The sequence below is a fragment of the Chionomys nivalis genome, chromosome 15 (assembly GCF_950005125.1).
Source record: "Chionomys nivalis chromosome 15, mChiNiv1.1, whole genome shotgun sequence".
In the NCBI taxonomy this organism is placed as follows: domain Eukaryota; kingdom Metazoa; phylum Chordata; class Mammalia; order Rodentia; family Cricetidae; genus Chionomys; species Chionomys nivalis.
Genome location: NC_080100.1, coordinates 34,058,521 through 34,085,446, shown reverse-complemented (window position 1 = coordinate 34,085,446; position 26,926 = coordinate 34,058,521). Strand labels below are relative to the sequence as shown.

Genomic DNA, 26,926 nt, shown 5'->3' with positions numbered 1-26,926 from the left:
GGCATTTTACTATCCCTAAATTAAGTCTCACTATGTGGCTGGTCTCAAACTCAGAGATTCATGTTTCTCTTCTGCTGTTAGGACTAAAGGCATATGCCACCATATGCACCTTTAATTGTTTTTAATAAGGAAAATATTTACCTTTGGATTTCTTCTGGAAAAGTTGCACTGAATAAAAGGGTTTGGCGCTGTTCTTTTGATGGCATTCCAGGACAAGAAATTAACTTCTTCATTTCTGGTCCAAAACCCATATCCAACATTCGGTCAGCTTCATCCAATACTAAGTACTTGACTTGTTTGAGACCAATCTTTAAGGATATTTTCAAAGACAAGAACAGAAAATGCACACTAGTTTATATTGAGCTAAAATACACTCCACAATTTCAACTGTTAAAGTATTCTTAAGGGCTATCTGGCTAGTTTTATCAACTTGACACAAGCTAGAATCATTCGGGAAGGGAACCTCAGTTGACAAAATGCCTGTGAGGCACTTTCTGAATTAATAATGTAAGTGGGAGGGCCCAACTCAGTGTATGGGGCCATCTCTGGTCTGATGGTCCTGGGTTGCTATAAGGAAGCAGGCTGAGTCATGAGGAGCAAGCCAGTAAACAGCATTCCTCTATGGCCTCTGCTTCAGCTTCCTGCCATACCTTCAGTTGCTGCCCTGACTTACTTCAATAATAACTATGATGTTGAACCCTTTCCTATCCAGTTTGGTGTGAACATGGTGTTTTATCACAGAAACAGAAACCTTACCTAGTACAGGGAAAATCAAGGCATACAATGATAACTGTTAGGCTCATCATAGATATTAGATAATACTAATATATATGATCTAAACTTTTTTTTCAAGACAGGGTTTTCTGTGTAGCCCTGGCTACCCTGGAACTCACTCTGTAGACAACGCTACACCCAAACTCAGAGAAAAAGATCCACCTGCCTCTGCCTCCCAAGTGCTAGGATTAATGGCACGCACAATCACTGCCTAGAATGATATAAACTTTTACTGATATATAAAAATATTCCATAAATTAAGTTTAAAAGAATCTAAAGTATCTACAGCAATATTTTACCCTACAACTTCTGCAATTAACTGAATATTCTATTATCTCCAATTTCTAACCTATTAGGCACTATCCATATGTAGTTTGAAATATGAATAATTGTGAAATAATTTTATTATTTTAAAACATGAGTTGCAACAGATAGCTAATAGTTACTTATATTGGCCGGGCAGTGGTGGCACACGCCTTTAATCCCAGCACTCGGGAGGCAGAGGCAGGCAGATCTCTGGGAGTTTGAGGCCAGCCTGGTCTACGAGAGCTAGTTCCGGGACAGACCAAAGCTACAGAGAAACCCTGTCTCAAAAAAAAAAAAGTTACTTATATTGGACATCATGGATCCATACTGTATTACATGGAGAAATCAAAATATTTAATGTAAAAAATAAAACCTAACAACATGAAATACTGAAAATATATTAACTTGAGACAGGGTTTCACTGTGTAGCTCTGGCTGTCCTTGAACTACAAGAGACTTTGATACTACCACAAAAATGGTTTAAGATATGGATTTTTCTAGCTATTTTTTTAAAGGTGCCTTTACCAAAAAAGAACGTGTTTTAAGTACCCCCTTTAGAGAACAGAAAATAATCAATTACAGTTCATTAACATGAACTTAAAGTATTAAGTGATGTAATAACTGGGTATGAGATTCCCAAATGAATATCTAGCCCTAAAATCTCTTCTTAAAAGACCTGAAAATAAACAGCTCACACTACTACCATTCACATGCTTTAACAGAGAACAAATTATTGATGCCCCAAAGAATGTGTCTCAGGAAAAAACTATTTCACCAAAACATGTATGGACTATATAAAAATATTCATTGTATTTTCTTCCATATAACAAAATATTGCTGGAAACAGATACAGGATCTGACCCTAATGCTATCATTTACTAGAGATAACTAAGGGATTTTAAATAATTAATCTCACTGTTTGTTTTCCCAAGTATAAAATAGAAAATACTATGCCCTGTTGGAATTATCCTGACAATTATGAAAATGAATTCACAGGACCTGATATAAGTAGAAACATAAACAGTGCTCTGGGAAATACACCTTTCATATAACACACCCATCACTGTAACATGTTGTTACCTTCCTGAAGCTTACCTTTTCTTTACCTATGATATCCATCAGCCTCCCTGGTGTAGCACATAGTATGTTACAGCCTTGTACTATCTGTCGAATTGAATGCCCAAACTGGGTTCCCCCATATATGACAACAGCTCTTACACAAGTTCTACAGATAAGAGAAATGTCATTTTCCAGTTATTTGGAAATTATACATTTGTTTCTAACACTTTATGAAATAAGACCGATAAAGGAAAAAACATTCAACTATCTAAAATATATTAAATTTCATCGAGAAAGGAAAGTTTATAATGTCAAAAGGCAAATAAAACAAATCAGGAAGGACTATTTTGCAATCTGTCTGATTAAATGGCTGTTAACAATGAGAAATGCCAGCCTTCTCCTTCCTCTTCAATCACCCACTCACAAAACAACACAAACACACATGGTGAGCTCTCCCTTAGCACCTGTACAGCAGCACTCTCAAGTACTATGCAAGCTGCCAGCAGGGAGGAAGCTTCCTAGCCAGTACCTACTGGATTCCTCTGTGGCCTAAGACCAAAATCTGTGGTGTTTTCAGCAATTATCATACATTTTACTGCAATGTAACCAAACCTCTACTGCAGGACATTTAGGTATTTTTCAGTATTTTACTACAGCAATGTGATAATAAACATCCAAATAGAAATATTCATCTTTGGGTACAGACATTATCTAAATTTATCAAGTTTACTTTTTGTTTTTGAAAAATGTTTCTCGGGCTGGAGAGATGGCTCAGAGGTTAAGAACATTGTCTGTTCTTCCAAAGGTCCTGAGTTCAATTCCCAGCAACCACATGGTGGCTCACAACCATCTTTAATGGGGTCTGGTGCCCTCTTCTGGCCTGCAGGCATACACACAGACAGAATATTGTATACATAATAAATAAATAAAATAAAAAATAAACAAATAGTTTCTCTTCTTTTATTTAATTTAAAATCAGATACCAAAATAATACACTAAGGATTTGCAAGAAACAAACACTAATTTAAGCAATTTACACCTAACTTTTGCAAATGGGCTATAAAGTTTGACATTTAAAGAGATTTTAAAAATCATTTTAAATTTATGAAAATGAAAGGCTAGTGGTTACGTAAAAGAAGCACTAAAAACAACTAAATTTCAGTGGATAAACTATGGCTAACAAATGGATAATTCATAAAAAAGCAAGCGCTCAAAAGGTAGCTCTATTTGATATTAACATGTGAAACAGAAGATACCTATGTTAAACACTGGCAAACTTTTCAACGTTCCATTTTTTCCCCAACATAGTATTTTTATTAATTATTTGGGAATTTAATATACCCCATCACACTTGCTTCCCATTCTTCCCAGGTCCACCCTTCCACCTTTGTATTCTACTTCACCCCTTAAAAAACCACACCAAGTCCAACTTGTGTTGCCATACTCACTGGAGCACGGTCAAATTCCCAGTGACTCGCCCCTTAAAGATAATCAAGTCCTCCCCCTGCCCCACCCACCAGAAGCAATCAACTGAGGAGAGCTACACTTTAGCATCTTTATCAGTTTTTAAAGACTCTCTTTAGAGTCTGGACTGTTTCCTTTGGGTCAGTGGTTATCAGAGAAACCTTCAGTGTCTATCATTCTCAGTTATGACTCTGCGGTCATCGATACCTCAGCATAAGAAGCTTCCTGGCCCACAGTAGCCAGCAGCATGGGTCATCGACTTCCACATGGTTTCAAGTGGCAGCATGGATGGTGGACTTCAATAAGGTCTCTGCAGCAGCAAGATCATAGATGCAGGCCACAGAAATCTTTTGAGGAGGTTTAATTCAGAAAACGAACCATTCTTATCTCATATATCTTCTTGTTGTTTGTTTAGGGTCAGTATAGTTGGGCAGTGTGATCAAGGGCAGGCCCTTCTCGAGCTCCAGACTGTTATAGCCTAATTATATAACCAGTTCTGATAATGGATTAGTTAATGATATACTTGCTACAATGTAATAGACTACAGTGTGTGATTTCTGAGACTGCTATTTTATAAAACTACCGCAGCCTCCTATGTGCTCTTTCACTGAGAACTTAATCTAGAGTGAATCGCCTGCCATTTCCTAATGAGAGATAAGCATTTCTATGGGCAGCACAACCAGATCACAGAACCACTACAAACTCAGCTGGTATCCCCTAAGAGACAACACGCTAGAAACACAGTGAAACTGCATGACATTATTTTTTACTTTTTTATTGATTTCATTGAGCTTTTCTCTGCTCCCCTCCCCTTCTCTCTCTCTCCTCCCCTTCTACCCTCTCCCATGGTCCCATGCTCCCAATTTACTCAGGAGATCTTTTCTTTTTCTACTTCCTGTGTAGATTAGATCCATCTATGTTTCTCTTAAGGTCCTTTATGCTATCTAGGTTCTCTGGGATTGTGAATGGTAGGCTGCTTTTTCTCTGCTTTATGTCTAAAAGCCACTTAGGAGTTAGTACATATGATATTTGTCTTTCTGGGTCTGGGTTACCTCACTCAATATGATGCTTTCTAGATCCAACTATTTGCCTGCAAATTTCAAGATGTCATTATTTTTTTCTGCTGTGTAGTACTCCATTGTATAAATGTACCACATTTTCCTTATCCATTCTTCAGTCAAGGGGCATTTAGGCTGTTTCCAGGTTTTGGCTATGACAAACAATGTTGCTATGAACATAGTTGAACACATGTTCTTGTGGTACGATCGAGCACCCTTTGGGTATATACCCAAAGGTGGTATTGCTGGGTCGTGAGGTAGGTTGTTTCCTAATTTTCTTGAGTAATCCAAAGGAGCTGTACTAGCTTGCACTCCCACCAGCAATGGAGGAATGTTCCCTTTACCCCGCATCCTCTCCAGCATAAGCTGTTATCAGTGTTTTTGATCTTGGCCATTCTTACAGGTGTAAGATGGAATCTCAGACAGCTGTTTTGATTTGCATTTTCTGATGGCTAAGGGTGTTGAGAATTTCCTTAAGTCTTTTGACCATTTTAGATTCATCTATTGAGAGTTCTGTTTAGATCTGTACCCTATTTTTTTAGTGGATTATTTGTTTTTTTGATGACCAATTTCTTGAGTTCTTTGTATATTTTGGCGATCAGCCCTCTGTCTGATGCAGGGTTGGTGAAAATCTTTTCCTATTCTATAGGCTGCCATTTTGTCTTGTTGACCGTGTCCTTTGCTTTACAGAAGCTTTTCAGTTTCAAGAGGTCTCATTTATTGTTTCTCTCAATGTCTGTGCTACTGGTGTTATATTTAGGAAGTGGTCTCCTGTGCCAATGTGTTCAAGTGTACTTTCCACTTTCTCTTCAATAGGTTCAGTGTGGCTGGCTTTATGTTGAGGTCTTTGATCCATCTGGACTTGAGTTTTGTGCATGGCGATAGATATAGGTCTATTTTCATTCTTCTACATGTTGATATCCAGTTATGCAAGCACCATTTGTTGAATATGCTTTCTTTTTTCCATTTTATATTTTTTGCTTCTTTGTCAAAAATCAGGTGTTAGTTGGTGTGTGGATTGATACCTGGGTCTTTGATTCAGTTCCATTGGTCTTCCTGTCTGTTTTAATGCCAATGCCAGGCTATTTTCAGTACAGCAGCTCTGTAGTAGGTGGCATGACACTTATTAACTATCTAGACCTTATAATAATTTGTCAGGCATCAGGAGATAACAGAACACCAAATGTCTATAAGAGTAAAGTGAAACAGAACTCATATATGACTGATAAAAATGTATGTTAGTGTGAGCTTTAAAATAAATTCTTGTTAAAATTAAAATTGATAATAAAAGTCACTCCACAGATGCTTAAAAGAGAATAACCTGAATAGAGAGGTACACATCCATAGTCCTAGTTACTCAGAAGGTTGAGGGCTGAGGCTGGATGATCATTTCAGCTAGGAGTTCAAAGCCAGCTTGAGCAAAAAGCAAACCTTTGTATCACTTGATAAAAATTAAAAACCATAAAAATTACCCCCTCTGCCCCTCCATGTGTATGTATACATGCACACATGCACAAGCATGCGTGTGTGTGTTTAGAAGCCAGGGGTCAAAGACAGGTATTTCCCTTAGTCAAAGACTCCCTGTACCTTATTTTTTGAGACTGGATCTCTCACTGACCCCAAAGTTCACCAGTTCAGCTAGACTGGCTGCCAACAAGCCCCTGGAAGTCAGCTGTCTCAAGCCCACCCTCCATCATTGGCACTAACAGATGCACACTGCTGCACCCACCTTTAACATGAGAGCTAGGAATTTGAACTAAGATCCTCATGCTCACATAAGAAGCACTTTGACCAACTACGTCATATTTCTCCAGTCCCCATAAAATCTTTATACAGCAAGACATTCATTATGCTTTTACTTACAACAATCCAAAGATTGTATATATATACAAACCAACCTAAAGTCATTAAAATATAATTTGATTGTACAAAAGAAATCTTCCACACTGTAAATCTAAAAGTAGGTAATTACCAGGGACATTCAAAGTTCATTTTGTGAGCCTCTTTAAAGTTTTTAAAAGAGTATATATTTCTATGCATGTGTATTTGCTTGAGTTATATATGGACTACATGTGTGTAGTGCCAGCAGAGGTCAGAAGAAAGATCCCCTAGAGCTGGAATTACAGGTAGTTGTGAGCCACTCTGTGGGTGCTGAAAGCCAAATGTCTTCTGCAAGAGTAATCAGTGCTCTTACCCTCTGAATCATCTCTCCAGCCCCATCCAAATTTATTTTTAAACATACACTATAAACTACCTGAAGGGCCAGTGAGATGGCTCAGTAGGAAAAGGCCTTTGCTCTCAAGTTGAAAGATCTGAATTGATCCCTGGAATCCACGTGGTAAAAAGGGAAGAGAATAGACATTTCCAAGCTGCCCTCTAACCTCCACAACACACACAATAAATATTCATAAATAAATGCAGAAATAACATATTAAAATATCTTAACTACTAAAAAAGCCAGGTGTGGTGGGAGATACCTATAATCTGACTACCAGGGAAACAGGGAAAATTTCAATTTCAGACTAAGCTTGGTAACTTAGTAAGCTCCCATTTCAAAATTTAAAAAAGGATGTAGATTAGTGACAGAGTACTTGCCTAGCATGTGCTAGTTGCTTGATTCAATCCTTAAGATCAGAAAAGACAAGCTACTGAATATCAGTATTTATATTTTATTTTTACATGTTATCTAAATTTACTTCTAAAAATAAAAAGGATTCTATAAACAAGAATTATAAGAAAATGTGCTTCACTTAATTATACTAAAAATTACATGAGTATATTATTACTGAGATCACAAATAATTGAGAAACTTTCTAAGAACTATTTTAAGAGTAGCATTCCAGATGTACTTACCCAAAAGAAAATTTTCTGGCTTCCAAATAAATTTGGTTAATCAGTTCTCGAGTTGGGGCTACAATAATACACTCTGGTTCCTGCAGTTCTTTAAAGCGACTAGCAGTTATTCCATCCCGCATCATATGAGCCAAAATAGGCAAAAGAAAAGCTGCCTAGAAGTTAAATTGATTAATTTACAATATATCATTTTTACCTGGTCAAAGTTACTCCTATTTTATAGCCTTCAGGATGCCCTTCCCTCATGCTTGTAGAGTTATAATGAGAGCTTAGCATAACTTTTATTTCAAGGAGTTAACCAGGTCTTCATAGTCATGTTACACAGCATAGCATGCTTGATAAAATTCATCTAGCTCAACAAAACGTTAGTCTTTTAAGAAAATAAACGTATTAGTGTATCCTAAATAGAGTGATGGTGTGGGAGAATGGTCTGTATTCTGTCCATTATATTTTAAATAAATGCTCATTAGCCAGTAGCCAGGCAGAAAGTATAGGTGGTATAGGTGGGATAACCAGACAGGAAGTAGAAGCGGATCAATGAGAACAACAGAATTCTGGGAAGGAGGAAACCCATTCCTCTGGAGTCCCGGCCCAGACACAGAAGAAGCAAGATGTGACTGCCTCAAAGAAAAAGGTACCGAGCCATGTGGCTAACATATACTAGAATAATGAGCTAATATAAGTTATAAGAGTTAATAAGAAGCCTGAGCTAATGGGCCAGTTTATATCTAATGTAGACCTCTGTGTGATTTATTTGGGACTTAACAATTGCGGGAACTGGGCAGGACAGGAAACCCCCAACAACTGAGTGACATTAATTATACAGAGGAATGTAGGTATAACCTCATAAATTGCTACATTTAAAAGTTATTCTACATGAGTCTTTGAGAGGGTAGTAATAAATAGTAGTAATAGAGGGTAGGAAACAGTAGTAATATCACAGGTTCTTCAAGCATTGGGTCATAGACCCATTTTCCTGAGGAGCATACAAACAAATTCTTCATGAGATATTTTCAACTCTAGTTCAAGAATACCTTAAGAGGACACACCATGACCAAGTTCACTTCACTACAAAGGATATAATGTTTGGTTCAACATGGAAAATCTGTAAATATCTAAGACCTCTACAATGAAAGCTTTAATATATGGACAACTGTCAAGAGAGTGGCAGAACATTTACAAAATGTCTGAATTACCTAAAGTACCTACAGAGGAAACACAATTCTCACCAAATTTCAATGACATCTTCACTAACTTAGACAAATAACTTCCTAAAATTTATACTGAAATGTAGCAATATTAAGTAGACAGAACAATGCTTGTGGCAACATAACACATGTTCTCAAACATAGAGCCACTGTAGCAAAATCCATAAAGTACTGATACAAAAAGCAGACAAGCAGTTATAGTACCAAAATCCATATAGTACTGACACAAAAGCAGACACGTAAACCATGTAGTAGAACAGAAAACACAGAAATAAATCCACATAACTATAGCTACCTAACTTCCTACAAAGTTATCAAAACATGCATTAGAAGACAAGATTATTGAACAAGGAATGTTAGAGAAACTGGATATCCACATGTAGAATATAGACCCATTATATATCACACTGCACAAAAATGAGTTAGAAAATGAGTCAAGTCCCTAGCGTAAAACCTGAAACTTTGAAACTGTCTTAAGATCTGGTAATACAGAAAACCACTACAAGAATTCACAACTACATGAAGTTACAAGGTAGTATGGGAAGTCCTTCTGTATATGTGTTGCTTTTATTAGATAATGAATAAAGAAACTGCTTTGGGCCCTATAGCAGGACAGAACAGAGATAGGCAGGGAAAACTAAACTGAATGCTGGGAGAAAGAAGGCAGAGTAAGGAGACATCATGTAATCACCGCTGGAGACAGACAAGCTGGAACCTTGCCGGTAAGCCACAGCCACATACACAGATTAATAGAAATGGGTTAAATTAAGATGTAAGAGCTAGTCAATTAGAAGTTAAAGCTAACAGGCCAAGCAGTGATTTAATTAATACAGTTTCTGCATGGTTATTTCAGGAGTCTGGGCGGCCAGGAAATGAACAAGTGGCCTCCTACAACAACAACGCTTCTGAACAGCCTACAGAATGAAGAAAAAAAAAAAGTCTGACAGATATATACCAATTGAGGGATTATTATCTAGAAGATAAAAATTTCAAATGTTAAGTAACCCCTACAAGCTTCAAAACAATAAATGGGTAATGAACTGAATAGATCATCCCCCAAAGAATAAAAAATGGCTAAGAAACTTAAGAAGTGTTCAATATCCTTTGCTATCAGATAAACACAAATTAAATTACTTTCAAATTTTATCTCATCCAAGTGGAAATGACTATCAAGAGAACAAACGACCCTTACATATTAACTGATGACAATGTGAGCTGGTGGCACCACTACGGAAATCGGTATAGGTATTTCTCAAAAAAAGAAACAAAGGAAAATAGCACAACAATTTAAGCTCTATTACTACTGGGTACATCCTAAGGACTCTAACAAAAGTACTTAAAACATCTATGTTTAATGCTACACTATTCAGAACAGCTAAGAAACAGGACCAGCCTAGATATCCATCAACAGATAAGTGGATAAAGAAAATGTGTTAATATAAGAAATGGTATTTCATTCAATCATAAATAAAATCATGACATTTACTGAAAAAGGGATTCAATTAGAAATAATTATGTGAAATACTCCAGAGTCAGAAAGACAAATAGAACATTTTATCTCAAAACTTAATGCAGATCTTGCATGTGAGTAGAACATGGAAACCATAACCATTAGAAGGAAGAATGAGATCTTAATAAGAACAAGCAGGAGGTTTGGAAAGGGTAAATGAATATATGACATGAAGGCTTATATAACAGAGGACTGTTTGAAGGGAAGAAGCGGACCAGCAAGGGGGGAAGAGGGAAGTATGGTGGGCAATCCAGGAAAGCAGTAACAGCAGAGTATAACACACATATATGTATACATACTATAATAAAACACATTACTTTACATGCTAATTTCAATTTTAAAAATGACTTTTTCAAGGCAGCTGTAACTACAAGTATCTGTTCAAGTAGAAGCGGCCCTTTCTGTCCCATGGCCTTGCCTTTCTGCTTTAACAGGATGACTTTTGCCTCTCTGGCTTGCTATGAAGCCTAATGTAAGCATGTATAACTGTAACAGAACATTTAGAACTAGATGATCCTCAATGAGTTATACAGACCCAAGAGCATGATAAAAACAAACCTACATAGACAATATTCAAGCTATATAAAAAAGGAAGCAAGTAAACAGAAGTGCATAAACACTAAGAAAATTCCAAATCAGAAGACCATGAATAATCTTCTAGCCAACTGAAGAGATTCGAGCTACTTAGGAAACATCAAATACTTTTTTTTCTTTTGAGAGAGAGAGAGAGAGCGAGAGAGAGAGAGCGAGAGAGCGAGCGAGCACAAACACAAAAATTCAATAGAGGGCTGGTTGTATTTGGAAAGATGACTTACAGTCTTCCCAGACCCTGTTTGAGCACAAGCCATCAGATCTCTTCCTGCTAACACAATAGGGATGCTGTATTTCTGCACAGGAGTGAGCTTGGTATAGCCAGCTTTAGCAATGTTGTTAGTCAGTGTTTGACAAAGATTAGCTTCTTCAAAAGTCTAAACAGAAAAGACGGCAATGATTAAATGATGAATTGCACACATCATATGCTCACCATTTCATAAACATATTACATATTTCATTTCAGTAGCTTTAAACTTTGATTCCACTTTACATACAAACCAATACACCCTACTATAAATAATAACCTATTTTCGTGACATAGTAGAAGTATTTCCCATAGACTTCACTTACAAATACCATTTTCTGCCCCCTTAAACCCTGTGAGATACAGAAACTCTGATAAGTAACAAAGGCTCATTGTGAGGATAATTATTAACAGGGAATAGAAGACATCTGCTATTCTCCACACAAAATCCACTTCCCAGGGTTGAAGAGATGACTCAGCAGTTAAGAGCACCAGTTGCTCATTGAAAGGACATGAGTTCAATTCCCAGAATTCACATACAGGCTTACAACCATCTGTAATTCCAGTTCCAGGAGCTCTGATGCCCTCTTCTGGTCATCAGAGCCACCAGGCAGGCATGTAATGCACAGACATGTGCAGTCAAAGCAGTCATATACATAAAATCCACTTCCTCACATACTTAGGATGTGAACATTTTTCACCTCTAGAAAAAGTAGCCTTTTTAGTAAATTTAAACAAAGTTCCTAATATGGTACACACAGTAGAGATGAATTCTCGCACTTTCTCTTGATAAAGTAATTCTACTAAAAATGATAGTCAATGACTCTAACATTCAATCAAGGGTCCTAGACACTAAAAGGTAACTTTTCTATTGACAGCAATGCAATTATACCATATATTTATATCAATATAAAAAATACACTGACCAAAATTGCTGGTGGTGCATCATGTCCAGATACTTCTACAAGTATGGTATCATACTTATCAAAGTTTATTCCTGTCTGATAATGTGCGAAAATGGAGTCTTCATCCTCTGGTGGAGGAGGGGGTATATATGTCACTTTTGGACCTTAAAAAAAAAAAAATAGAAATGGAAAATAAAATTTACGTACTAGAAATACAAACAAGAGAAAATGACAAAAACCAATTAGAAAATACTGTGGAAATCACTACTAAAATTTTCTTGCTCAAATGTTTTAAATTTAACCACACTTCTGACATATTCAATAGATAAGTGCAAACACTGATGTACCCTGAATGTCACTGCTCTCTCCTCCTTCAGCTTCTGACTTCCAAGAATCTTTAAGGGATAAAACCAAAAAGATAAATGTTAATGGGAGAGTAAAATAATAGTACCCTAAAGATAAAAACCTTTTCCAAAATAAAACTTACTCTTTCCAGAGCCTGTTACTACTTCTTCATTCAAACCTTTGTAACCACCTAGTAAAGAAATTCAGATTGATCGTCAATTAAGACACAAAGCTATGTGTGTCTTTATTCTCACTATCCTCAAAGAGGGCACATCTTAAAATAGCAAACATCTTTAAAGTGTCTTACAAATGGTGTTTGAGACAGAGACTGTAGGCACAGCTCAGTTCTAACAGTGTTCATTTAATGTGCTCAAGTCCCTGGGTTTGTTGATTCCTGACAGGAAAAGAAAGGAGGAAGAAGAGGAAAGAAATGGGGAGGGAGGTAGCAAGAAAGAATCTAACACATTTTAAGGTTGTCTGGTATTCAACATGATGGTTTTATGTAGATTATAGACTGCACCACTGTTTTTCCATAAACCATGAGATCTTTTCCCTGGTCAGCAAGGGAATAATTTTCTAAAAGGAACTAAAACGGATAGTTTGCTAAGAGGACTAAGATTCTAGCCATATTCATGGATATGATACACTGACATAAGGAACGAATTCAACCAAGAAAAAAGGAACATGGGTCAAGTTTTCCAGAGTTTTCCCCTACTGGTGTTAGGGTTCTGACAGCACAAGTATTTACCAGAGTTGTTCCGAGACTTATTTCAGAATTTTCACTAGGGGGCTGGTAACTTATGCACCTTCTACATAGTAAATACCATAACAAAATCCAAGAGCCTTACATAAAAAAGCACGTGCTCAGTATAAACCACGTTTGTATATATTATACAAACAATTCAGACAAAATGAATTACCTTTTTTTTTAATTAAAACACTGTTTGGCTGATGGTTCAGGCATATTTCTACCTAGCTCTTACATCTTAAATTAACCCATTTCTATTAATCTATGTATCACCACCAGGCTACGGCCTACCAGTAACGTTCTGGTGTCTTTCTCCTACAATGAATTATTCTTATCAACAATAAGAGAAGATATCTTTCCCAATTCCAAGTTGTCGGAAGTTAGCTACACTAGCTTAGCAATCAGCCTGTCCAGACTGAGGGATGCAGTATCTTGGTTCCTTCTGTATTTATGTGACAAAGACAACTGAAGGCAGAGAGGATTTACTTTGGCTCAGAATTCCTAAGTACCATCAATCATGGAAAGAAGCTAAGGCAGTGGGACCTCGAGGAAGATGTTCACCCTGCGTCAGCAATAAAGAGGTAGAGAACAATGAACCCTAGTACTGTTTTATTGGTCTAGGATCCCAGTCTATCGAACAGTCCTGACACATTCACCCTGAGTCTTGATACTTCAGTTAACCCAGTCTAGAAAATCCTCACAGACATACTATGTGTGTGACTCCAGGTAATTATAGATCTTGTCGAGATGACAATTAATATTAACAATAGTAAGTTCATCCCTTGTCAACTTAACATTTAAATGTATCACCTTTGAACCGCTACCTTTTATCCTATGTCCCCCATAGAGTCATGGCCAACACATATTGCAAAATCCTTTTAGTTCTACTTCAAAAGTCCTCATAGGCTTCCACCAACTCCTAAATATTCCTGAAGCCCCTTTAGACAAGTTATAAACAAATATCTATGGGCAATCTGACTAAACTGGATTTAAGTAAACTTTTTTCTATATTGGAGAACGTAAAAAGCCAGGGGTAGATTGCTACTTTGAATGCTTTCAGAGTATGTGGGGGTCCACTCCACCTTGACTGAAGGTCAGAGACCTTAAGCCTACTCTTGCTCTTTCAAAGTTATTGACAAGAAGTTTGACTTAAGAAGTGGCTACAAACAAGGTATCTTTACCGAGGGTATGGTTACCTGGTGTTCTGGATATTAAGATGGCCCACAGAGGTGAGTACACTCCACCTTGGCCAGAGATCAGTGAATTCAAGCCTATTCCTGCTCCTTTAAGGACAAGACAGGAGGTTTGACCCAGGGAGTGGCTGCCTATAGGATACTTGGTCTGAGGTGTAGTTACTGCATCTCCTGCCTAAAACATCAGACTTCTTAACTCAGGAAATAGTAGCCTGATGTCTCAAGTACTGAAGCAAGTAATTGTTCTGCTTGTCCTTTGTGTCATGTTAAAGCAGTCTTTTGCCTTCTTTCCCCGATTGGGGTATATAAGCTTATGGAAAATAAACACAGGCATATTCAGTATTCACTAGACAGCCCTCCTAGCTCTATCCTACGTTCCTGTGTTTCTTTCATATCTCTGTTCCTCCTACCTAATTTTTCTAATCCACATGCCCCTATCCTTGAATGTGCAAACCACATAGAGGCTGGAACCCGCCAGATGTCACCCCAATGTGTGGCTACAACAAGACTAATGATTACAAAAAATCAAATAAACAATTGATCAACTGATCTGCAAAGTATTTTAAGTTTCATACAATACTTTCATATTTATGCACTAAGGATAAAACTTTTGAGAGCAAAAAAGTCACATTAACTGAACTACTGTTACTTTCCTTTATTCTTAGATCATGAGAGGAAGAGTGTATTTTAGTAATTTTTACAAATATCTATCTCATTATTTAGTATCTGCATGATATCCCATTTTATGGTTAAATACTGATGAATTTTAGGTGGCTTTCAGGTTTTAATTAATATAAAGAAAACTTGGTATTCTTATGCATGTGTTTACAAATACTCTTATATAAAAATCTTACAATAAGGGGCTAGAGAGATGGCTCAGAGGTTAAGAGGATTGCCTGCTCTTCCAAAGGTCCTGAGTTCAATTCCCAGCAACCATATGGTGGCTCACAACCATCTGTAATGGGGTCTGGTGCCCTCTTCTGGCCTGCAGGCATACATGGAAGGAATGCTCTGTATACATAGAAAATAAATATTTTTAAAAAAAATTAAAAAAAAATCTTACAATGAAACTGCTAGCTCAGAAAGAAATAGCCTAAAAAATTAAGTCACTCCAATAGGCCATTAAAAATTCATAATTATCTGGTGTACAGAAATAATGACAATTACCTTCATCTTAAAGAAAATAAACTTAGATTACAATAAATTTAAGCTGATGGAAGTCAGTCAATTAAGAACATACCTCGTCCACTTCCACTTCTACTTTGATAAGTGTCACCATTACCTGTAAGACATTACATTGCAATACCTTTAGAGAACATGCCTTCCCTACTTCCCTTCCCCTCAGATACACAAGCAGATAATTTATTCAGTATAGAGACATTACCTAATTCCTAAACCTGTCAATTTTTTAATTTCATAGAATTCATTTAAGCTTTACCCTTTTCCAGGCATTTTGTGTTGTGTATGTGTTGTGTGTTTTCCCTATTTGATCTCAAAACATACACATCATTTTTTCCTACACCTCAGAAACTTATCTTTGAAACCAATGCAAGCCTTATTTTCCTTCTTCAAATTACAAACGATTACTCACATCTCATGCTGTCAGTCAGCAACAGTGTACCAATTTCCTAAGGGAGACAAAAACTTCCCATGTTTTTTGCCTTCATAACTAAGATTTGGGGGAATGGTCAGTATGCCTTAGTATACATGCCTTCTTGCTCAAAGCATAGATGAATATTAGTCCTCAGTAACAATTTTATTTCTCACCTGAATCACTTGCTGCTGGTTTTCTAGAACTAAAAAGGCCACCACCACGCTGTGTCCCCTGATCTTGGTCATATTCACTATCTTTATTTGAAAGAAACAGAATTTTATTGTTACTTTTAATAAAGTTTTACAATCATTTAGCAAATGAACCCAAGTCATGGTATTGTTGGCTAAAGCATGTGTAAAATAGTATAGCAAGAATCATAATGTATATCCATAGAGGCCAGGCAAAAAAAAAGAATTAAATTGTATATTTTTTTCTAAATGTCACAGAAAGGATTTCTTTACAAATTATATACTTCAATTACAAATAACTTCCTCAAAAATTAACGCTATTTATAAATAAGTTAGTGTCAATGTTATACCCAAAAAAGCCTACCTCCAAAAAATAGCAATTTAATTGTGCCTAGAAACCATACTGCACCATTTTACTACTTGTTCACCAAAATACCATCCCTGCTCCCACCACTGCCAAATCTAATATCAGCCCTGACCTGTACAGACCCTTCAGAGGCCTTTACTTTCCTGTTAAGAGACACATGCATGTCAACAGTGACTTCTGAAAACAGTATCTTAGAAATGATGTCTAAAAGAATTTAAAGTAGAAAGCCAGATTGGGGAAAGAATGTATGAAGGAGTGAGACATATAGAAGACCACTTATTTAAAAAGTCAGCCATAGTTTCCAGGCTTTATCAAGACTTGGTAGCACAAACTTCTGAAACGTGTGTTCCAACTTACTATTTAGTTACCCAGGTTTCTAAAAATGATCCATGATATGAGTAATTAATTTGTGACAGTCATTCTGTGAAAATATTCATATAATCCTGTGGCAACTTTGTGCAATAGGGTTTTTTAAAAATAATTTCCTTCTTTACAAATGAAACACATTTTATACAATCAATCCACTACTAACTTGGTCTTCCTAGACCAAATCCTCCTCGGCAACCTCGGAAACTACCTCTTCCACCTCTTCTGAAGGGTCCTGAAGCTTCTGAATCATTTCCATCTTGATAGCCTATATTAAAACACACACAAGAACAGCACAAAATAACAAAGAAGTCTTGGAGACACAGCAACTGAATTTAACCTTTGTATAATTTAAATGGCTTTAGTGAACACAAGAATTAACTTTTCAAAAGTCACAGTTGACTGCTTTACGAACATAGATATTTCTACAACCAGAAAAAAAAGAGCATTGTCTGAAGAATCAAAAATGAGCTAAAGAAGCATGCTGCTTGAATAGAGCGCCAAGTGGCAACAACTGCACCATTAGCTGGAATTTTACAATCTTATTACAGGACTAAATAAATCCAAGTTTGTATTTGTCCCCTATAGAATAATAATGAACTAGGTGCACGTAGTCTCATTTCCTGTTACAAATTACAACTGAACTGTGACTCCACCTAATGCAAAAGCACATCACTTCCAACCCAAAGGTCAACTACACAGAAAATAAACTAATATTTAGTTTATGTATTTATAACTACTTAATAACATAATTATTGCTAAAATCCAAAGTCCTATATATTTGATTATTGATGGTAGATCATGTATATTTTTAAAATCCTGCTTATAAGAGAACTAATTCAAAGCACATTCATGGGCCGGAGATGTGGCTCAGTGGTAGAACACTTGCCCAGCACGCGACAGAAGCTGTGTTTTATCCTCAGCACCACCAAAACCAGAAATTTTAAAAAAATCTAAGAAAATTCAAATTTATACACCAGTCAACACATTCCTCAATCTATCAATAATCTTCACGTTACTAGTTAGGTCCACTTAATACTTCTAAATTACTTGTGCCTCTTTATGTTTTAAAAAGCCTATCAATTTTCTTACTTTCCATTTAAAAAGTCCTCTGGACTTCTCTTTTTCTAAGTAGAAATTCTTTTCATAAAGGTCATCAAATAAGACATAAAACATGTATCTAGACTTAAAACCTAATTTAAGACTAAGGATTTGCCATCTATCTTAAGACTAAAATGCTAATACAGCTGCAGCCATGGGTGTCTTCTGTCTTGTCTCTCCCTCACTGACCCAACCAACATCTTGTATTGTTACACATCTCCCAGCACTTGTATTATCACCTATGAACATACAGCTAAGCAGCATGCTTAACTTTGCTCTACATCTTTTATCCAGCTCTCTTCCTGTCTACTGAGAAACAGCACTCTATCATACATGCTTTACTGTATCTCTATTATCTTCTTTCCACTGAATTGTCTTCCTTAAGGAACTCAGCTTACTAGTTTCCCACAAAATAAACTAGCCATATCACACACATTATGCTCTATTTTATATTGTTATTAGGCAATAAATACTTCACATTTCCATTTAGACTATCCATAAACTGAGAAAATCAGTTTTCAAACCATAAAGGTTAGACATCCAGTGCTAATTTCTGTTTTTGCAGCTGGGTCGTGGTGGCACATGCCTTTAATCGCAGCACTAGGGAGGCAGAGGTAGATGGATCTCTGTGAGTTTAAGGCCAGCCTGGTCTACAAGAGCTAGTTCCAGGACAGGCTCCAAAGACACAGAGAAGCACTGTCTCAAAAAATAAAACAAAATCATGGTCTCTTCTTAATTATAATATATACCAGTGTCTAAATATATAAATACAACTTGCAGAGTCTGCTTATTTTACTTTTATGTATATGAAATCCAGTTAGTACTGGATTACCAACTGGGGCATCATCCTTGGAGAAAACTATTTCTCCCTCTCTCTGTATTAGCTCAGGAATATTTAAACTATTTTTAACACAGCCTTATCTCTACTGACTTCTGCCCTCCTACTGATTTTCTCTATTACTAAAGCAGACACTTTATTTTGTCCTTTCTCTGATCATCCTTCACTTTTACTTAAAAGCAACTTTTCATTTCCTTTCAAGCTGGCAACAATTTTCAATTTTTCCCTTGCTAGTATTTCAGTTCTTTAGTGTTTATAACAGCCCTAATCATTATTGATACACAGTAATTACTTAAGTTCACCAATTTATTCACCAGTTTCATACTTGTGACTCATCACTGCTTTCTTATTATGCTTTATGTTGTGTGTATGTATGTCACACGTACATGTACATCACAGCACATGTGCAGGCCTGAGAACAACTTTTCAGTTGATACTCTCCTTCTCCACAGTGGGTCCCAGGGATTGCTCGGGTCCCCAGCTTTGGCAGCCACCTGCCTTTACACAAGCACTCATCACTAGCACTCATCGTCAATGTCTATCTCTTCCTCCTCCTTGTGTTTAACTGTCTTCTTGCTTCTGTTTTTGATTTTGTAGTTATTTTTGTAGTATTATCTATAATACCTTGGAAGTTTTAAATACTGTTTTTACTTGAATGGTGTAATTTCTCACTGGCATCTAAATACCCGAATACAGCGATTTGGACTCCAAACTATCCCTCCTCAACATTCTTGAATACAGTATTCTATACTGTAGCCTAGCTACTTTTATGTAAGAAAATTCTGTTGTCAAGATATTGCTCTTTTACAAATGAATCTCATCCCTACCCCTTCTAGTGATTTCAACCTTTGAAACACTTTAATTTCAATATATATATGACGGTATGAATTTTTTATTTAATTTGCTCAGAACTCCGTGACTAACTGCAAGCCTTATCTATTCTCTTCTTTCTTGTGTGTCTTTCTCTTGTTTTCTCTTACAAGATATTTAGGAATGTTTTTAGGAATGTGGTGGACAAGTAGATATTCTACTGTTTCCAATCAGTTAGCTGCATTTTGTTTTCCATTTCCATTATAATTTCTCAGATCTGTTTTTGATTCATTTTTGCTGAACTTATCTGTTATGCTACATGCTCAAGTCAGGGCTGAGGCAAGCTCTACCACTGCTCAGACCTGGTGTAGGAGGTCCTTCTGTCCATGTGTTGCTTTTATTGGTTAATAAATAAACTGCCTTGGCCTAGTTGATAGGGCAGAACTTAAGTAGGCGGGGAAGACAGAACTGAATAGTGGGAGAAAGAAAGGGGGAAGGGGAGAAGAGACGCCATGGATCCGCTGGAGACAAATGCTGGGAATTTTACCCGGTAAGCCAAGCCACTGCCACATGGTGATACACAGATTAATAAAAATGGGTCAAATTAAGATGTAAGAGTTAGTCAGTAAGAAACTAGAGCTAATGGGCCAAGCAGTGATTTAATTAATATAGTTTCTGTGTGGTTATTTCAGGACTAAGCTAGCCAGGTGACCGGGAAGAACAAGTGGCCCTCCCCTTACACAGGCCAGAGCTGTGGGTGTGCTCTACCACTGTGCTAGACACTCATCCCTGACAGTCACATTCTAGATATAATGAGTTCTGAAATCAAAGGTAGGAAGAGATATGGACTGTATTTCATAAGCAGCAATTTCTGATAATGTCTGGTAATAATCTTCAGAAAGGACTACTTGAAAATAGCCCTCCTAGCCGGGCAGTGGTGGCGCACACCTTTGATCCCGGCACTCGGAAGGCAAAGGCAGGAGGATCTCTGTGAGTTCGAGGCCAGCCTGGTCTACAAGAGCTAGTTCCAGGACAGGACCCAAAAGCTACAGAGAAACCCTGTCTTGAAAATCAAAAAAAAGAAAAAAGAAAGAAAGCAAAAAGAAAATAGCCCTCCTATTCAAAGGAGTATTTAAAAAATCTCTCCTCCGAAAGAAATCCTGCAGTCATATTAACATGTTCCATGTTCTATAACTAGCCAAAGTTGTCCACGAGTGAATATACTGAAAGCAACTGGTTAATTTTATAATATATGAAGTGTTAATGCAATGGAAAGTGATATGCATCACCAAATACCAAGAACTCAATGTAGAAAATGTTAAGAAATCCATAATGAAATGAGAAAATGTGACTAGAAAAACCTAGAAGCTTGTGCAGCAAATGCTGTTATCTACTGAGCTCTCTTGTCTGCCTCTGACTCCTACTTTATACACAAAAGTAAATGCAAGCTAAAAGTATAACGAGGTTCAATAACAAAAATTCAGTGAACTGTTCAGATGAAAAAGGAAAGTGCAAAGCACACAGATGGGAGGGATATCTTAGTACTGTAAACTCTCTGAGATGTTTCCTATCTCTTAAAGCTAAAACTATAGCCCAATAACTAGCAATTCTACACCTGAACATGCCAATGCTCAAAAATACTACACCATTCACAACACCACTTTCATAGTTGTCCCAGCTGAAAGCAGTCCCAATACCTGCATTAACAGGGAAAAAAGAAAACTATTAGCTGGGTTAATGATCTGTAGGAGTAATATCACAAATGGCTCTCCGAGTACATTAAACAGAAGCCAAAAAACAGCACCTGCTGTATTAGTTCCTTTATATCAAGCAGAAAAACAGACAAAATTGTACATTTAGAAGTCAGAATAAAAATCTTCAGGATGCCATTGTTTATGACTGAACATGTTATGAAAAGAGGGCTTTTCTGAGGTGCTAGTGATTTCTATTTCTTGACCTAGATGTGGCGAATAAACTGAGGTGTTCAGGTTTTTTTAAGTATTGAAGTTCCCTAACAATGGTGTATTAGATCATATTACAAAATAAGCACACACATACACACACGCACGCAAAAACACTCACTCACTCACTGAATGGCTAAGTGCTAGCTTTCTAGTCTAAAATGTGAATGTCTACAAGAAACAGGAATCAAGACTGCTCTAGAAAATGGCTATGTCCCAGCTAATCACCCTACTGCTGCTTTACGTCAGAAATAAGGACAATCTGCTCCAAATGACTTCTAGTTTCTTCATTTAAACATGAATTAATCTGACTTAAAGGTAACAGACATCATCATTCTCCAGAAAACAAATGGGAAAGAGAAGAAGGGCTGAGGATGCAGCTCAGTGGTGGAAAACTTAGGGAGCACAAGGCGCCCTGGGTTTGATGACTAGCACTGCTGTTTTTTGTTTTGCTTTTTCAATGAGAACTGCTAAAAGACATACTAAATTTTGCTTTTTCCTTCACTATCACATCTTTGAAAAATTATCATAAGGCTTAATTTAGGAGATAGCCTTTTTTCAATCTGAAACTTACTGATAGCTTCTCTGGCAAGGGGGAGAGCGCCTGCTGCTCAGTTCACTAACTATCTTAAGGTAAAATGAAAGATGCTCCCAAGTTATAACATCATGGAATTCTGTATTATCACAGACATGCATAGGTGAGTACTTGAATGAGTACTCTATTAGAAGCTCACTCCAGTTTTCTGAAGGTACTGCTGCTGCTGTTTTAACATGTCTCCCATATATTCAAAACATATAAAAGATAACTGTTACACCATCTCCCCTCCAATTCATTAGAGGCAGAATTAACAAAGAATGATGGACTATCTTGAGATTTGAACAAAAATTAATCTGCAATCTCTTCCCTCTCCCAAATTTCTAATGACATTTTTCAGAAACAAATACATTCTTGGTTCATCTAAACTGTGATTGATCAAGACACTAAAAATTCCTCTTTTGTAAATTATAGCATACTCTTGAGGGCCTAAGGAAAAAAACAAGTATGAAATGGCAGAGAAGAAGAGGTGGACTTACAAAGAACTGCTCAAATACTAGGGGCAGGGAGCATACACCAGTGTATTTTTCTTAAAGGCTTTCATTTCTTTCAGACTTTCTAAAGTTAGTTTTGTCAGTTTTGTTTTGTCTTACAGACAAATTGTTCAAAGCATTGTCCTTACCACCTCTCTTGGAAAACCCCCTGTTCCGAGTTTGATTGTCTTCACATTCATTACTGGACTCTTGAATAGAAATACAACATGTGAATAGCATCTAGATAACTTTAAAGGCATAACTGCTAAAGAACAGAATAGAATTTAATAGGAATATTTTTCAAGTTGAAATTGAACATTGTGATACTTAAAATATTTCACTAGAAACAAAGACATTGCTTAAATTCCCTATACAGAACATCTATGTATGCCAGTATTTAATGTTAAGTCTACGATTGAGCACCAACTATTTGGTCCCTGTTATGCTAGACAAAAAGAAAAACTTACACAAGTAATCAAATGGTTCTGAAAAGCAATTCATAGGCTATAGAGACATATGACTATTCCATTTAAAATATTATCATTTCTTTCTCTGTAATTATCATTCTTAACAATGCTAGATAGTGGTGCTTTCTTAAATCCATGCAAAAGTTTCCTCATTTTTCCTAATTAAGTACTCAATTACTCAATGGATTTTGTTTTAGTGACAGTACAAGTACACTTCCAGAGTTTTTCTGGACAGTGGTATGTAAGAATCAATCAACACTGAAGAACACCCAAGTGAACAAGGTGAAAACAGATGCTTAAGCTCCACTCTCAGTTTATTCTCCAAGTGCAGAGTGATAAGGAATGAACAATTTTTCAAATTTTAAAAGTTTTATGTTTATTAATATAACTCTAAGATCTTCAAATTCTAGCAAAAGCATATTTGTAAATACACAGAGAATTTCAAGGTATTTTTCCCATGTCATTGACTCCCAGTATTCAAGAACTTTAAACAAATGGCAAGGATGTCAAGCAACCAAACAGTTTACAAGCTATCATCTAAACTCATGCACAGAATTACTCGTCTAGTTACTGTTTTGTTTTATACTTTTTAAACATGATCCTGACACCTAGCTGAAGACCTTTCCTTGACTATTTGGCGCATATGTATGTGTTTCAAGACGAGATTTTTCCGTATTACAACCCTGGCTGTCCTGGGACTCAATTTTTAGACCAGGTTGGCCTTGAACTCACTGAGATCCACCTGCCTCTGCCTCCCAAATGCTAGGATTAAAGGCAGGCACCACTACACCCAGCAAGCTTATATTCTTTTAAAGAGTCACCTGAGACAACTTTCTTGAAAAGATGATTTAAGAAAAATAAGTGGAAAAGAAAGGGCTTTGAAGAATGAAAACTGACTGAGATGATAAGGTGAGAGCTAACATATCTGCCTTTGACAAAAATAATCCTATAGATCACTTTAGGACCTGGCAAAGAGAACGGGGTCTTACATTATCTTTCATCAATTATTCCCCTAAAATCAACCTGTATTTACTTTGATCATTTTTAGAAGTAAAATAGAAGCTAGGTGGTGGTGCATGCCTAGGACTCAGGAGGCAGAGGCAGACAGATCTCTATTAGCTCGAGGGCCAGCTTGGTCTACAAGAGCTACTTCCAGGACAGGTTCCTAAGTTACATAGAAAAACCCTGTCTCAGGGGAAAAAAGTAAATTAAAATAATGGCATTAGAAGAACTTGGATAAAAGTGAATTCTATACTATTTTTCTAATTTCTTGTAAATCTAGCTATTTAGAAATAAGTTTAAAATAAGAAGTGATCTTTGTAGATATAGGAGATAAGCAAAGCACAAATGAAAATTGAATAAAATTAAACAGTTACAACCTAATAATTTCATGGTATAAAAATGATGTCATAAACAACTTATGCACCTGGCACTGGCACTGAATCGCTCTAGCCTGTTTCTGACATTATAGTTTTTAAAGTTGCCAGAAAAACACAACTTACCTTTCCAGAAACCAGAGCTATCGCCTTCTTCAAACTTGTTATTTAAAAAACCTATAAATTATATAAAAGGAAACTTCAAATTTCTGAAAGAATTTCTTTTACCTTTACAGCTTAAAAATGTTTTTTAGGACTGGAGAGATGGCTCAGCAGCTAAGAGTGCCTACAGTTGTATTGTAAGGGCAGGGATTCAGACCAAGCACTCACATCAGGTGACTCACAGATGCCTATAATTTCAGCTCCAAGAGATCTAACATCCACTCCATGGCATGTGTACAGAAACACATAAAATCTGTTTTAAAAATCTTTCAGGGACAAGTAATTATGATAACCCCTCCAAATGAGATAAACTATATACAGCTACATATATAGCTGCAGTGTAGCGAAATTTCATTTGTATTTTAATAAAGCTTGTCTGAAGATCAGAACACAAAACAGTCACACTAGTCAGCCATACAGGCCCTGCAGTGGTGGCATACACCGTTACTCCCAGCAGCCACACTAGATAGCCATAGTGGTTAGGTGGTGGTGGTGCATGCCTGCAATCCCAGCACTAGAGAGGAATATAAGGCAGGATGACACTGGAACTCACTCTCTTTCAGCCGAAGACTTCACAGTGGTAAGAGCTCTCTAGTAGCTTTGTTGCTTTGCTTTTCTGATCTTTAGATTGAACCCCAATATCTGTCACTGGGATTTTATTATTCATGCTACAATTGGCACCCAATGTTCAAGGTACGGATTCACAAAAAAAGCCATTTGTGGCTCGTTAGCCACTGGCACAGGCTGGAGCTGCACATAGGGTTCGAGTCCCACTGGGCTAGGCTTTTTTCCCCTCAAACCTTTGAGTGAATTTGGGATTTTTCCTGTTTAACCTCTCTGAAACAGTCCCCAGCTGCCAGCCAAACTCCAGAAGCACCTAGGCTCCAAATGCCACAGGACTCACCCACTCTAGACTGGCTGGTTCTGCCTTCAGGCAGCAACCTTCACACATGCTTTTTCCCAACAATAATACCCTGGTGTGGTTTTTTTTCAGAGAGCCTGAGCTCCTCCCTCCTTCCATCAGTCCATCCATCCACCCCCCCCCCCACTCTCTCCCATCTCTCTCTTTCCCCTCTCTCCCCTCTCACTCTCTCTCCCTCCACTACGGGTTGCAGGCTCTCTCTCCCTGAACCCCCTCTTCAGACTGCTGCCAAAGTAGACAGCTGCCTTGAAATCCACTCAGGTCTTTACTGTTTTATGCAGCAGCAATCAGCCTCACATCTTCATCAACATCAGTAGATTTCTTAAGAAAATTGGGAATTCTTAAAGGGAGAAATTAGTTAAAAGAGAGTCTTTCCCCACATTAAAAATATGGGGTTTTGCTTTTGTTTACACAGAAGAAAAGCTATGGATACCACCAAAATTGATAAAAGATTTGATTTGAACAATACACATCTTAATTAGAAGAGATGACAGTTCATCAAAGAGCATAGCTGTTTAAACTAACCTATAAAACTAACAAATGCTTTCCATTTGATCAGATATAACCAGCCAAAGGAGAATCTCCCCTAAATTAGGGTTGGGGAAGGGTTTTGGTTCTATCTTTTCAAGAGAATAAAGGTATCCAGCTAAGGAATCTGAAGACCACTGACAAATGAGACATCTGAGAAGAAAGGACAAATCATCTAGGAAAAAAAAAAAATGTCTCAAGAAAAAGAGTAAATTGGCCTATTGGTATATCACATTTCCAACAGGATAAAATTTTATTTATCTTCCCAAATGTTTCTGCTGTTCTCTAAAGACATATAATACAAATAGTCTTTTTGTAGTTCCAGTCTAATTAAAAAATCAAAGCTGGCTTTGGAGTTGGAATGTGGCTCTTTCTCTAAATGCAAGCATATGTATTAAAAGTGAAATCTAAAATCTCTGTTTCATGTAAGAAGAGCCACCTAATATGGGACAGAAGAAAAACAAAAATTTAAGGACTATTATTGCCACTAATCTCACAATCCTTTGGTTTTAAATTGAATCCTTAACTAAGGTATAAATTATATATAATTTATATTATATATTATCATGACAAAAACTATATATATAATATATATAGTTTTTGTCATGATATTAATGGACATAGAGAGTATTAACTAATTCTAGAAAAAGGTTTCATTTATCTTCTTGTACATGATTTCGGGTTTGAATATCAGTTTTCTGCAGTGAACCATGACCTTTGAAGTTTCCACAAGAGGATGGGGCCCTGTAATGATGATTCCTCCAGCATTATGATAACACCACTAAGCTGAAAAATACCATCTAAAGATTGACTTTGGACTACAAACTGCTCAGAACAATTTCAAGGTGGCTAGCACATAAATTGAAAATGAAAAGAAAGTGTAAAACCACATGGTTTTTCTTGTCCCGAGGAAGCAA

General features: G+C 36.8%; 1 protein-coding gene across 1 annotated transcript in view; it reads right to left on the bottom strand.

The window, feature by feature from the left end:
* Ddx4 (DEAD-box helicase 4) overlaps nucleotides 1-26,926 on the bottom strand; it is a 50,904-nt gene that overhangs the window by 11,145 nt on the left and 12,833 nt on the right. Inside the window, exons 6-17 of the mRNA XM_057789735.1 lie at nucleotides 24,524-24,574; nucleotides 22,704-22,763; nucleotides 16,943-17,044; nucleotides 16,029-16,109; nucleotides 15,502-15,543; nucleotides 12,463-12,510; nucleotides 12,323-12,370; nucleotides 11,997-12,139; nucleotides 11,048-11,200; nucleotides 7,515-7,669; nucleotides 2,176-2,305; nucleotides 142-308 (exon numbers count right to left, since the gene is read on the bottom strand). Coding sequence (XP_057645718.1) covers nucleotides 142-308; nucleotides 2,176-2,305; nucleotides 7,515-7,669; nucleotides 11,048-11,200; nucleotides 11,997-12,139; nucleotides 12,323-12,370; nucleotides 12,463-12,510; nucleotides 15,502-15,543; nucleotides 16,029-16,109; nucleotides 16,943-17,044; nucleotides 22,704-22,763; nucleotides 24,524-24,574 — 1,180 coding nt within the window. The remainder of the gene's footprint in view (nucleotides 1-141; nucleotides 309-2,175; nucleotides 2,306-7,514; nucleotides 7,670-11,047; nucleotides 11,201-11,996; nucleotides 12,140-12,322; nucleotides 12,371-12,462; nucleotides 12,511-15,501; nucleotides 15,544-16,028; nucleotides 16,110-16,942; nucleotides 17,045-22,703; nucleotides 22,764-24,523; nucleotides 24,575-26,926) is intronic.